General features: G+C 38.5%; 1 protein-coding gene across 3 annotated transcripts in view; it reads left to right on the forward strand.

The window, feature by feature from the left end:
* atp11b (ATPase phospholipid transporting 11B) overlaps positions 1-15,307 on the forward strand; it is a 174,629-nt gene that overhangs the window by 72,509 nt on the left and 86,813 nt on the right. For all 3 annotated transcript variants that reach the window (XR_011960884.1, XM_072572445.1, XM_072572446.1), the window contains exons 15-19: positions 3,250-3,318; positions 4,148-4,221; positions 6,758-6,861; positions 12,223-12,404; positions 14,538-14,741. Coding sequence is in view for 2 of the 3 variants with exons in the window: in XM_072572445.1 (XP_072428546.1) it covers positions 3,250-3,318; positions 4,148-4,221; positions 6,758-6,861; positions 12,223-12,404; positions 14,538-14,741 (633 nt within the window). In the remaining variant the exon portion in view is untranslated. The remainder of the gene's footprint in view (positions 1-3,249; positions 3,319-4,147; positions 4,222-6,757; positions 6,862-12,222; positions 12,405-14,537; positions 14,742-15,307) is intronic.

The following is a 15,307-nucleotide window of genomic DNA, read 5'->3' on the forward strand; positions in this document are numbered from 1 at the left end:
TTGCCCTCGCTCCATTTTTGGACCAAGTGCCATCATACTTTTTTTGGGCTGCCTGTCCTAGACAAGACCCTCCCTTTTGTTGCATGAGCAGTATTAACCACTCCATATTGTGAATTAAGCTTTGATACTGCAAAACCTGTTTTATGCAAATAAGAAACTGCATAAAGCAAATTCCCAAATATTAGGTTAAAAATACAATTCTTGCAGCTGCCTTGAATCTGACCATAATAATTGGAACCAAGCCTGCTGTAGCCTCAGTCTCTAAATAGTCAGACTCCTTTTCTGACATCCAGTACTTGATGCATAGAAGTTCCCTCCAGTTAAATATTGTGAGGACTGAAGTTATTTCTTTGAACACTGCCACAACTTCCATTCCCTTACTACTGACACTATCGATCCACAGCAGCAGCTGGTTGAGAGTAATCCAGGCTATTCATAACCTTTCACTTCTAATCTCATCTGCACCATCACTCTGAAGACCACCTATTCCCACCTTCGTAATGATGTCCAACTTCACCCCTCCCTCAGCACATCTGCAGTTGAAGCCCATGTCCATTCACTTTAACTTTGCTTAATAATTTTGATGCATTCCTGACTAACCTCCCACATTCCAAAGTCATTCTTGTCATTCAAAACTCCACTCACTTGCCTCCACTGTATTCATAGAACTACATTGATTGCTAGTCAAACTACAGCTTAATTTTAAAATTCTCAGTCTTGGAGTCATATAGCACATGCTAACCATAATACTAAATTAAACTAGTCTACCTGCCAGTGCTTGGCACATGTTCCTCCAAACATTCCTACTGCTTTAACTTATCTAAATGTCTTTTAAATGTTATAACTGTACCTGCATCCACTGCTTCCTCTGGAAGTTCATTCCATACACAAACCACTTTTTTTTTGAAAATTGCACTTCATGTCTTTTTTAAAATTAGGTTAGATTAGATTACTTAGTGTGGAAACAGGCCCTTCGGCCCAACAAGTCCACACCGCCCCGCCGAAGTGTAACCCACTCATACCCCTACATCTATATCTACCCCTTACCTAACACTACGGGCAATTTAGCATGGCCAATTCACCTGACCTGCACATCTTTGGACTGTGGGAGGAAACCGGAGCACCCGGAGGAAACCCACGCAGACACGGGGAGAGCGTGCAAACTCCACACAGTCAGTCGCCTGAGGCGGGAATTGAACCCGGGTCTCCGGCGCTGCGAGGCAGCAGTGCTAACCACTGTGCCACCGTGCCGCCCACTTGTCTCACCGTAAAAATACACCCCCTAATCTTAAAACCCTCACCCTAGAGAAAAGACACCTGCCAATCATAATTTTATAAATTTGTATCCCTCTGTGGACTCAACTCACTCCTAGCTGTAAGATTTCCTCCAGCTCACAGCTCTGTTTAGATCTCAGCAGTGTTACTTATTCAGTAATCTAAACACAGCTCTTTAATTCCCTCCGTACATCTCATGACCTCCAACCCCTGTAGATGTGGATAAGTATCAGATTGTAGGAGGAACAGAGGTACAGAGTATTTCATTGCAATATTAGGAAATATTGATGTCCAAAGGTCATGAGTGTCCTTGTTTATTAGATAGTAAAAGCTAATGTGCAGATGCAATACATAATCAGGAAAGAAAATTGTATGTTGGTCTTTTATCCCAAGAACATTTGAGTGCAGGACTGAAGTTGTTATGCAGCAGTTGTATTGAACCTTGATGAGACTATACCTGGAGTCCTGTGTAGTGTTGGTCATCTTACTAAAGGGAAGATATATTTGCCATAGAGCAAGGGTTACCAGACCGAATGCTGGAGCGGCAGGACTGTCCTATGACTAGAGGTTGGGCCTGTATTCTCTTGATCTTAAAAGACTGAGAAATAATCTCATTTGTAGTTTACAAATTCTTACAAGTTGTCAGGCAGGTAGAAAGGATGTCCCCCTTGCTTGGAGGGGGAGGCAAGAACCAAGGGAAATAGTCAGTAAGAGGTAAGCCATTTAGGGAAATGAATCTTTGGAATTTTCTATCCCAGGAATGTCAATTATTGAGCATGTTCAAGACTGTGATCAATAGATTTCTAGATGCTAATGATATCAAGCAAAATAGAGAAAGTATGGCAAAATAGCATTGAGGTGGGTAATCAGCCATGATCTAGATAGGCTCAAGCCTGCTGGACTGTTCTAAGTGCCCTACTCCTCGTTCTATTGTCCTCCTTTAAGACAAACCTTCAATCTGCCTATTTTACTAAGCTTTTGGTCATCTGGCCTAATATATCCTCAGATATTTTCAATCGACCTGTTCAAACATGTTAATTACATGTGTGGAGCTGGTGTGATTTGACCCTAAGTTCAGAGGTCGGGACACTACCACTGTCATAAGGAAAGACGCAATGTGTCTTTTTATGCCTCAGTGTCAAATGTTCTATGACATTCCTGGATATTAGCTTGAAGGATGTTACTGTTGTTTGGGGTGTTAAATGTCATTCATTTTAGTTGATTAGGTAGTGAAATGGAAAACTGGTTTTAAAGCCATCCTTCATTCTAAAATGTTACTTAATGAAGCAAACAACCTTTGCTGCCATGATATTTTTAATTAGTTAATTGGTTTGTTTTGCTTTAATCTTTTCCAGCCTGCAGAAAATGGTAACTCTGGTTACAATACAGTTGCATGGACATAGCCAATTTTCTTTAACTGCAGAAGCTTATTTAATGGGAGTAAACCTATTGCTTTCCATCGAGAAATACTTCAGCCAAGTTAAAGTTCCTCAGATGTTTCTCTTCCCTTGACCTTACATGCATCTTCCTTACTTGACAACAGTGACTCATTTAAAAAAATTATTATTATGCATGTGCTGGTGGTATCACCCCAGTATTGGTGCCAATGTTGAATACCACAGTCAATGATGTCAAGCACTTGGAAGCATTAAATGTCTCATGTGCAAGTTGAAACAGTTTTGCCATGGGTGTGTGATGGACTGTGGAATTTTTGTATTAATAGAAAAATTAAATTTCATATCATCTAATTATGATTTGAGGAATCTTTAAATACTTGAATCTGTTTCATTTAGTTTTTGCCCATCCAAGCAGCTAGACATTTGTGAACTGATAATTGATAGTGTGTATCAGACATTTAGAATATTGGGCCATCAGTTGAGCAATTAAGTTTGTCTAGCTCTTTTTATTAGTCAATAATAATGCTTTTCACAGACCTGACAAAGCTTTGAAGATTATTTTTTTTCATTCCTGTAGGATTGGGATCACGTTTGCAGGATCAAGTGAGAAAAATATATTACTTAACGAGTTTGGAAAGGAACAAAGGTAACAAAACTGTGCAAGGCTTTGATATGAGTTCTTAAATTGCGGAGGGGGACGAGCTTTTCTTGTTACATGCTTTTCTTTTCATCCCATGTTTCTTGAATATGCTGCCATGTCTTAAATTACAGTTCCAGTGATGTTACCTGTTCTTGAGTATCTAGTTCAACTAGCTACTTTGTGTGTCAGCCTGGCTAGAGAGTATGAAGAGTGTTTTGGAAGGGATGATTGCTGTTCCCTATGATGTATTCATTGAACATTTACGTGCAGTCAGACTTTCTCAAGTAGTACTGGATGGCAACTAATGCTGGACCTCCACTTATTTTGCTCTTCTCTGCTTAAGAAACTTCAGGCCAATTGTCGCACTTTTATCTCTGTTGTGTGAGGTTGTCTTTCTCCGTATGAAAAGAATTAAACTGGAGAGAACCTGTTGCTGTTCTAAACTGTGTTAAAAGATGAAGCTTTAATTTCAATTTTGTCTGTCTGCCACAGTTTCATAATACATTAAAGTGCACTTTTCTGGTGCAACTATAGTGTTGGTGCTGAGCAGTTTCACTTTGCATCATTATTGTGCTGTTTGAGTATCAAATGTGATATGAAGTTGCTCACAAATTCTCTTAGTTTTTGCTCCTTACCTTGATCCTGCTACAGCTCCATATTATTTGGACAACTACTGTAATGCAGTAAATTTACAGAAGATTATGCCACATTCTTGACATGAAACAGTGCTGATACTGAAAAATACACATCTCAAATTCATTTGTAATGGTGTTTAGCAATTGGTTTAAAAATTCCTGAAGATGGATATAATGTTATTTTCCTTTCATTCCTACAGATATAAGCTTCTAGATATTTTAGAGTTTGATGCAAATCGCAGGCGAATGAGTGTAATTGTCGAAACACCAGAAGGTACGTTCATAAATACATTCTGACTGCACATGAGTTTAAATAACAAAATGAATCTTGATAAATATAAAATGAATGTGTGCATGTAAGGGGAAACATTGAACATTAAAAATATCTTCCATTATTAGTGCACAAATAGATGTTTCCATCCAGTATTATTGATAAACTGTCCAGGTATAACAGTGAAAATATGATTGTAGCTGGGCTTGCCAATTAATTGCCCAACTCTTACAATATTAGCTGACAGGAGCCACATATTGAATTGAAGAGCATTTTTGGTAGCAACATGAGTAGGCCATTCAGACCGTCAGGCCTGCCCTGTTGTTTTAAATCATAGCTAACCATCTCCTCAATTCCATTTTCCTACACAGTTTATTGCCCTTAATGACACAGTCTGTTTAATGATTGAGTATCCACAGCCCTCTGGGGTAGAAAATTCCGAAGATTCATTCCTCTTTGAAGAAATTCCTCTTCTTCTGTTTTAAATGGCCTGCCCCTTATCCTGAGATGTTCTCTGTTCTCTGGTTCTAGAGTCGCCAGCAGGGAATCACTCTACCAATGACCATTCTGTCGCATCCTTCTTAAAAATGTCATAAATTTTGATAAGTTCATCTCATTCTTTGAAACTCAAGAGAATAAGGAGTTTCCTTAATCTCTCAACATAAAACAACATTACTATCTTAGGGATTAATCTGGTTAATTGCCCCCTCATTTCCTCAATATCAAGTATATCCCATAGATAAGGAGGCCAAAATTGTACACACTCACCATAATTATGTACAATTGCAGCAATATCTATTCATCTTTATACTTAAGTCCCCTTTCTAATTGTTTTCTGCACCTACATGGTAGAATTTAGTGATTCACTGAAGAATATCTTTTAGGATGCCCATACTTCCCAATCTATTAATATTTAAGAAATATTCCACTCTTTTTCAATACCAAAGTGAATAATAACCTAACACTTACTCACATTCTAATTTATTTACCATGTTCTAACTCATTTACTAAGCATGTCCCAGTTCTCTTGAAGCCACCTTGTACTCTCTTTACAAATTCCTCACAACTTGAATTCCCACACAGTTTAGTATCAGTAGCAAATTTGGGCATTTTAAATGGACCCTACATCCAAATTGTTTATATAGATTGTAAACACTTGTGGACCTGGCATTGACACTCGCATGCCACCCTAAGAATAGTATTTATTCGTATCTCTACTTTCTGTTTAGTAACTAATTCTCAATCATTGCTAGTATATTTCCCCGATGCTATGTGCTGTAATTTCATTTAGTGACCTCTTTATTAGACTTTTACCAAATGCCTTCTAAAAATCTAAATACACTACATCCTCCAGCTCATCTTTATGCTATGATTAACCATCCTCAACAAGTTGTCAAACATGTTCTCCCTTTTGGTAAATCCATGTTGACTTGGTAAATCCAACTCACAGACAGATGTGATAACTGAGCCATTGAGAAATTAAACACAATTGGCAAAGTCAGCATTGACAAGTAGAATATCTTACACTTTGGTGTAGCCACAGGAATTTTGATAAGTAGCAGCAAAACTGGACTGTAGAGAAAGTTTTTTTAAAAAAAGGGGGGGATGGTTGCAAGCGCATCCTCCCTACTTCATCAAATTCAATATTAACCAAAGTCTCACTGCTTGAAAAGTGTACATACCATATTTATTTTTCTTTGGAGCTACACTGCAAAAACTAGACAACCAGTTTACGTTAGATTAGATTAGATTACTTAGTGTGGAAACAGGCCCTTCGGCCCAACAAGTCCACACCGCCCCGCCGAAGCGCAACCCACCCATACCCCTACCTAACACTACGGGCAATTTAGCACATCTTTGGACTGTGGGAGGAAACCGGAGCACCCGGAGGAAACCCACGCAGAACGTGCAAACTCCACACAGTCAGTCGCCTGAGGCGGGAATTGAACCCGGGTCTCTGGCACTGTGAGGCAGCAGTGCTTGCCACCGTGCCGCCCACAAAACCTACTACTCTCCAGTAAAGTTTGTTTCCCAGTCTTAAGTCTGAAAGTACTTTCTTACCTTCCTTTTCATTCTTAGAGTAAAAAATAACTTGGCATTCTCAAACTGAATGATTTCCCAGTGGTAAACAACTTTTTTCTGGTTAGCTTAGAAATGATGGACAACATTACAAATGAGAGGATTATAAATTTAGGTCTGATAATCCACTTACATAGATAAAGAAATAATAATTTTTGTGTAAGTTTGTTCGCTGAGCTGGAAAGTTCATTTTCTGATGTTCGTCACCATACTGAAAATGAACTTTCCAGCTCAGCGAGCAAACTTGCATACAGAACCTCAACCTCAGCTACAAATCTTCTCAAAACTTGCTAACTATCATGTATAATGTTATGTTTAAGGTTATTTTGTGGGCAGTAAGTTCTTTTGAACCAATTTACATGTGTAGAACATCCCACTGAATGAGGAACTAAACATGTTCAACAAATTACATCCAAATAAATTTTGTTTAATTGAGAATTTGTTACACCTGATTGTTCAGGAAAGAAGATACTGTTCACTAAAGGTGCAGAATCATCAATTCTCCCATTAGCCAAAACCGGGGAAATACGTACAACTAGTGTGCATGTGGATGAACTGGCAATGGTAAGTGGTGCACCCTTTTTGTAGAATAATGTGGGATGAAGTGCGTTGTGCAACACCATGTTAAGATGCTACTCTGATTCCTAAAGCTGAAATGGAGTCTGAGATTTCCACACATGCGTGCATCTGAAACCGAACCATTTCCAGCAGCCTCCAAAGCAGACAGGTTATGATGTTTCTTTAAATTGCTGGCGGTAGTACCAATGATCTCTTACTTCATATGGCTAAACACAGACTAAATAGTATAAAGGAACTCATACCCTGCTGTACAAAAGATCATTGAACTGCTGATATGTTAATTGATAACGTTATTTCTTCAGATGGCTGGTGTAACAGTATAGAAAATCTTTTTCATTTTCTATACTGAACTAACATTTGAAAACTGTACCGGAAGTAGCCTGGCTGGTACTGACTTGGTTTTTGATTGCATGAGATTTTAAGTCTTCAGAGGGGCAACCTTTTAACTGCCAGTATGAGTGGTCAACTAAGACAAACATGATCAGCCTAATTGCAAGTTTGCCAGCCTCCGATTGGCAATCTGAGGCTGATTGACAGTCAGACTCTTGGAATACCTTGATTCAACAGGTACAGGGAATCAGAGACTTAATGTACACTCTTATAAACCTGGAGTGTTCAACATTGGAAGAAATTCCATTTGCTTAATGCTCAGCTTTTATGTGACCAGAAGATAATCATGGATTTGAACATCAGGTATCCAGGGAGCTGCTGTAATTCCTTAATTCTGCAATGGCTATAGTTATCAAAAGAGATTGCACTTCAAGCTGTCAGATATGGATAGCTTCTCTGAAGACCTGGTTGGTGACAGTTATGAGGACCCTGCTGCTAATGTGGAGGAGACAGAAGAGAGGAGTCTCTTGATGGGAAGGCGAATTGATAAGTTTTTGGATTACTGAAAATGTGATTTGAGTGCCTCAACTGATTTGGGGATGTCCTTTTGTGCATTCCATACAGAGTCTTGTTATGGTTGTGAGTTTGCTATGGCTTGCAATGGATCATGTTTAAGCGTAGTGAAACAACAGAAAAGGTAAGGTGGAATCATTTGGAATCAAGAGTAGACCATTTGGCTCTGCCACAAACTAACCTAGCTCCCTTTGGGAAAGAGACAGCATGTGAGGCTCATTGTGGAGAAGGGAGGGTAAGGAATGGGAAGGGAGAAGTCTTCACATCCATTTGCCCTATTCTTCCATTTTGACAACTCCCCTGTTAAGCAGAAAGTGTAGAGTATTTTTGGCAACATTTCAGCTAGACATTGAACCACCAAGGCAAGGTTTTCATCCGTTTTGAGCAGAATGGTCGAGGGCACTGATCTGGTCCAGCATACACTCAGATGCTCCATGCAGATGGAGATGGCACAGGTGCCTGAGGGATGATGTATTTCATGCTAGAGATGGATTCTTTCTGTTCTTTCTCCAAGCGTATGCACAGCCTTTGGGAATACTGACCCAAACAGCATGCATTTCATCTCATTGCTCCATGGGCTCTCTTCCTCGGTCTCTGAACCATAGCAACTGTTGTCAACTGTGCATTGCTTTGCTTTGGAGTGGTCTGAGTATAATGACAGGGGCTATCCCTGTCACCAGCACCTGCTTACCTGTTATATAAACTTCACTGCGTGACAACCTAGTTACCTTGACTGCATGAAGGTTTAAACATATGTACTTTGGTGGATGGTGTGTGTGAGTCATATAGCAGTGCATCCACACAGTGCTCAGCCTCACCTGGGAATGACTCTTGTCTTGTCCAAGGCATTGGAAGGACATGTGAAAGACCAGATGTTCAATCCTAATATTGGGAATAGGTTTAAATTCTATCATGACTTTTTCAATTAGTAATGACTAAGTTGTCAGTTGTGTGCAAAGTGGGGTACATTAATGTGACCAGCTAAATGGGAGACCATAGTCTTTCCATGGATTCTGCCCTGTTATTGATGTCAGTCCAGCACCCATTTCCCAGCAGCAGTTAATGTGATAGTGGCTGTAGCCAGCTGTTGGCTCTGAGAGTCCACATAGAGTTATCCATTGTCTTCCGGAATAAGCGCAAACAGAATTATGAATGTGAGAAATGGAATCCTTGGCAAGAATGGATTGAGAGCATATGTGGTGGGTCAGAAAGAAGGATGGGAATGAAATAGGATTTTGGGGTTTACTTTTAACTTTGAGAGACCAAAGTCAATTGCAATTGTAGATGAAGTTAAGAGAGCAAATCTTAATTTACTGGATGCAGTTAGTTACAAAACCCATTCAAAGTACAAATAATCTTCACAAACTTTACAGGATTTAAGTTTATCTTAAGTACAAAACAAGTGCAGTGGTTTACAGGATTAGTCCATTCTGGGACACCAGATTGCGAACTGGGTGACTGGACACAGGTCTCTTGTTCTGTCTGTTGATAAAAGTACTCCTTGTCTTTTATCATCTTGTGCACCAAACCATGAAGTGCCACTTGTTAACCTTTGCTAGCCACTACGCCTGAACCTAATTGGTTTGTCAACAAATGAATAGCACATGAATCATCTCAAATTGGCTAAACAGTACATATCCAATTCTTAATCGGTTCCTTTAAAAATAGTGGTCAATTTAGCTACGTTACTTTCTACCCTTGTCTGTCAGCTTACCAACTTAATATATCTTTACTAATATGGCACCCTTGGCACAAATTATGCTTTGATTCTGATGTATTACCTCAGTGATTAACTGGCATCCTAAAGGTCCCAAATGAGATACGAATGTTCTCCAAAATCTATCAGTATCCTTTAGCTAAAGGAACCATCTATAATTTCACAATAATTGCCGATGGCCAAAATAGATTAAAATCAAAACAATCATACAATTAAGAATGTGTCAATATGTAAAGCCTATTGCATACATCTAAGTTACAAAATTAAGCTATCTATAAACATAGCTGTGTCCTTGAGTAAAAGCCTTTTACCTTGAAGCATTTTCACATTTGTTAGCCTGAGACTAAATCATAAAGCCGTAAACCTTTTGATGTGGGTGTATGACTTTGTTCTTTAAAGAACATGTTTTACAACTAATGGTAACTAAAATATAGTTGTGTTCTTCACTTAATCAAATCACAATTTAGTTATGGAAAAATAATTCTATTCTATCTGACAGTTTTGTGTGTGGAGGAGAAAGGTGAATGGGTAGAGCTGTGAGATGTGTTAGACCGAGGGGTATTGTGTAAGAAAATGCTGGAGGAGGAGAGTTAGGGTTTAAAGTCCAAGTGTTGTCACTCACCGTTCCTCCTTTTATTAAGTTACTAAATCTTTTATTGCATTGCAGCACTTTTTCCAGTTGCAAGAGGCCACACACTTGTACGCTGTGATGTCCAGCCATATACACTTGTTTTTGACTGGCCTCTTAGTGCTCTCTCAAGAGAGAGCACGATTTTTGATCCTTAACAAATCATGGGCTCTGGGGAAGAGTCACAAATTTACAAGACGAAATTCCACCATCCATCCTTCCACCTGCTGCCTCCATACTGACCTTTTGTAAGTCCCTTAAAATGGCAGACCTTCCTTTGGTAGAGTGTGGGTCTTCAATATCATGTTACATTCCAGCATTAGTCAGAAAACCTGGAAGCAGAATGTATAATGTGTAGCAGAATTGAACTAAGAAATAACCAAAATGTTTGGATACTGGAAATCAGAAACTAAAACAGAAATTGCTGGAAAAACTCAAGTGTTCTTAAGAAGGGTCACTAGACCCAAAACCTTAACTCTTTTCTGTCCACAGATGCTGCTAAACTTGCTAAGAATTAAACTCTAATCAGTTTCTGGAATAAAAGCAAATGATTGCAGATGCTAGTGATCTGAAATAAAAACAGAAATCTGACCATACTCAGCAGATCCAGCGGAATTAACATTTCAAGTCCTATATGACTCTTCTTCTGAACAACGAGGCTGGAAATATGTTTTCTTTTATGCTATTGACAAAAGAAGGAGTGAGTGAAGTAGATAGTGAGGGTGTCCAGAACAAAAGATGAATGAGAATGTTAATAGTAATAGAGGACACATACAGCTTTGAAGTTGTTGTTCCCCAGTGTTGAATCCTGAAGGTTATAAAGTACCAAAACAGAAAATGAGGTGACATCCCTCCAGTTTGCATTTTTTTTTTGCTGGAACACTTCAGTAGGCTTAAGGCAGAATTATTAATACTGCAGCAAGGTGATGTCCTGTCCTCACTGACCGAGGAGCGGTGTTTCGTGAAGCGGTCACCTGGTCAGTGTTCCCTCTTGTCGACGTAGAGGAGATCATATTCTGAAGTTTGAATATGCACAGAATAAAGCAGCAATTCAAAAGTTGCTGTCAGTGATTCTACATTTATCCAAAGATGTACTGTTGAGCTACCCTACAGTACAATCAAAGGGGAATCTTAAACTGAGAATTATTGGTCTTAAGTCTTTGTCTTGCTATAAAAACACTGAGAAAAGTTGCATCATATTGAATGTGGTGCAGCTGGGTTTATAATCGTATACTAACTGCATAAATATTGCTACATATCCTCACTGCACCTCTTTAATCTTTTGATCTTTGTGCTTTCACTTCATTTAAAATAGACTTTTGTATTTTTATTTTCCATTTTATTGCAACCACAATCATCTCTTTCACTGTCAAAATTTATATGTTAAGGATTAAGTGCTTATAACGTCCTGTTTTGTTATGTATAGATAGTTTTAATGTGATTGACTGACAGTGCTGCATGCAAAGAAATTCTCTCAACTTGACACCAGATTTAAATATGCCCTATACCATGAGCAAATGGGACGCCTGCATCAGGGATTTTTATCAGACTGTTTTTAAGTCTTGGAGTCATAGAGCTGTGCAGCATGGAAACAGACCCTTCGATCCAACCCGTCCATGCTGACCAGATATCCCAACCCAATCTAGTCCCACCTGCTAGCACCCAGCCCATATCCCTCCAAACCCTTCCTATTCATATACCCATCCCAATGCCTCTTAAATAGTGCAATTGTACCAACCTCCACCACATCCTCTAGCAGCTCATTCCATACCCGTAGCACCCTCTGTGAAAAGGTTGCCCCTTCGGTCCCTTTTATATTTTCCCCCCTCACCCTAAACCTATGTCCCCTCGTTCTGGATTCCCTGATCCCAGGGAAAAGACTTTGCCTATTTACCCTATCCACGCCCCTCATAATTTTATAAACAATGGCAAGAAATGCTGTTTTGTTCTTGCCTGTAAAATCCACCCTATTGCTCTTTGTGGAACACTCTGTTCTAGTTGGATGCTAAAGTTAAGAAACTCATTGGCTGAAGCTTTTGAAGACTCTTTGAACATAAGCACGGCTATATAAATCTCCAAGTGTATGTGTATTTTCTAGAAAGGACTGCGAACACTTTGTATGGCATGCAAATATTTAACCAAAAAGGAGTATGAGGAACTGGCATCACAGCTTCTTGCAGCCAGGACATCTCTACAGCATCGAGAAGAAGAAATAGCCAATGTTTTCAATCTTATTGAGAGAGACTTGCATCTGCTGGGAGTTTCTGGTGTGGAAGACAAGTATGTTGATGATTTTCTTTGTTTACTTCAATTAAATATCTATAATTTCTTCTACTTTGCCATAAAGTAATACATTATGTAAATCTAATATGAATTATCTAATGAAGTATTTATTCTGACGAATTCTGTGGATTAAGTTCTAATGCTGCAGATATTTTCAAAATGACAATCATTTTGTCTACATTAATTTGTGGAATTTATTTTTTACGTGTTTTGAAGATAGTCATCTCTTTTCATGTATAATTCATAATGAAATTCTGGGTTCTTTCTTTAAACTGATGTCACTAACCTCTGCAATGCGCTGGAAGCGTAAATCAATTAATGTTTTCATCAATCCAATGATTTGTTGTCAGTGAAAGTTAAGAATTTATAATCATTGTTGTTGTCTTGGTGTATTTCTTCCTATCCTGGGAATGAATGCAGTTTTGCTTATACTCATTCAGATAACTGGATTCAATTATTTACAAAATTGTAGAATAATTAAGTTATTTTTGGAATTGAAGTTGATGTTTGAAGGTTAACATTAATCATGCTGCATGTGCAAAAGTGCAAATGTGAAGGTAAGGAACACTTCAGGAGATCTAGTTTTCAGGAAAGAAATCATTACAAAACTGCAAGAGAAATGAGTGGCTTGTTTGTAAACTATCAGTTTCCAACGTGAGTTCTCCATATCTTTAAAACTAATTGTCTTCATGTGCAATCAGGAATTGCTGTTAAGAGTATTATGCTGTTCAAGTGAGAGAGCCTTTCCCCATCCTTTCACATAGTGCAATCAAAGATCCCATTTTGCTGTTCTTGTTCTCATTTTTGAGGAATAGGCAGCTTCCCATATAACTATATAGTCCTATATAATTCTCCTCAATACAATTTAATCTTTTTGGTCTAAGAATACAGCAATGAACTTGTAAAAAGTTTGAGTATTTTTCATCAAAACCTTGAATGCTATACTGGTATATCTTAGACCACTTTAGGTTGCTAATTGGCTTCACTCTTCCTTGTGATTGTTCTGAATTTATCAAAAGTAGAATATGATGTGTTTAATGATTGAAAGTAGTTTTTAGCCATCCAGTAGTTTATGTCAGAATTAGTTATGGTTTTCATATCTTTGTCCAACTTTCCTGGCATATCTGAACATAGTGCTTCACATTTACTTTCCCTTACGAACTAGGTACCTTGTGTAAGTTCAAAGGATCTAGGATGTGGTGGAGGCTGGTATAATTGCAACATTTTAAGAGGCATTTGGATGGATATGGGCTGGGTGCTGGCAGGTGGGACTAGATTGGGTTGGGATATCAGGTCGGCACGGACGGGTTGGACTGAAGGGTCTGTTTCCATGCTGTACATCTGACTCTATGACTCTATATAAGAACAAGGAGTAGTCGTTGGCAATTCAGCCCCTTGAACCTGCCCTGCCATTTGATAAAATCATGACTGATATCATCTTGGCCTCAACTCTGCTTTCCTGCCTGCTCCTCATAACCTTTTAACCCATTACTAATTGAAAATTAAATATACTCAGTGCCCCACGATCCACCACAATCTGGGGTAGTGGATTCCACAGATTCACAACCCTTTGGGAGAAGTAATATAAGTAAATACAAATTACTCTGAGTAGTCAGTCAAGATGTTATTTCAGCACCTTGTCTTCAATGTCAAGTTGGCTAGTTTATTTGGAATTCCATACAATGTTACCTTTCTGTGTTTTTAAAAAAAACCTGATGAGAGTCACTCAAAATGAAAATAATTAATATTTTTTTAAAATAGCATGTTAATTGTATTAGTGTCACACACCCAGCAACATTAATTTGAATGTAACTTTGTTTTCCTTGCCTATTTCGAAATGGTCCCACTTTCCCTGCACTTCTAAAAATAAGGACTCATTCTAAATGTAATTCTAATAGAACTGGCTTGTTGGTTCTTCTGACAGATAGCAATTTTTAACTCCTATAGGTTCAAGGTGTGTATTTGTGGCCTTGTGGCAACCATGGAGTGTCAGAGCTGAGCCTATATCTGAGATGTTGTCCACTTAGTTGCATACTTTGCCAGTGTTACTGAAAAGCCATCAGACATTGAAATTATGTATGTTTATGTTGTTTGCTAGAAGTATTTTGACTGCTTTGGTTCTTGATTTAGATTACAGGACAAAGTTCCAGAGACAATAGAAGCTCTTAAATTGGCAGGAATCAAAGTCTGGGTTCTTACGGGAGATAAACTGGAAACTGCAATTAGTGTGAGTTTATCAAGTGGACATTTTCACAGGGCAATGAATATTTTGGAGCTTACCAATCAGAAATCTGACACTGAATGTGCAGCACAGCTTCAAAGGCTTGATACAAGGTAATCACATTCTGTTCTCATTAACTTGTTCCACATAATCTGCATTTTATCATTCTGCAGTGAATTGTTACCAGTAAAAACCATTCATTCAAAAATTTGAAATTGTAAATATAAAGTTTCAGAAATAGTTACATTTAACTTGACTGTAAATGTGGACTGTTCACGTTTGAAATATATCTCCATCCATCAATAACCATTTGCATTTGTGAAAGACCTTTTAATGTAGAAAACCTCTCCAGTGCAGCAAGGCAAGACCATAAAATGCAGGAACAGAAGTAGGCCATCAGTCTGTTCCCCAATTAAATGAGATCATGGCTCATTTGATTTTTCTCCGGTCAACAATGCTGTCATTTCCTCATTGCCTGACAGATTAAAGATTTACCTATCTGTACTTTGAATATACTTAGTGCACAAACTCCATAGCCCCGTGTGGTAAGAATTCCACAGATTCACTGCTCTGAGATGAAAATTCTCACCTCCGTCTTAAATGGGTGAGCTCAAACTGAGATTATGCCCTCCTGTTCGAGAGTTCTCTCAAGAGGAAACAATCTCAACATATCTACCCT

The sequence above is a fragment of the Chiloscyllium punctatum genome, chromosome 6 (genome assembly GCF_047496795.1).
Source record: "Chiloscyllium punctatum isolate Juve2018m chromosome 6, sChiPun1.3, whole genome shotgun sequence".
Taxonomy (NCBI): domain Eukaryota; kingdom Metazoa; phylum Chordata; class Chondrichthyes; order Orectolobiformes; family Hemiscylliidae; genus Chiloscyllium; species Chiloscyllium punctatum.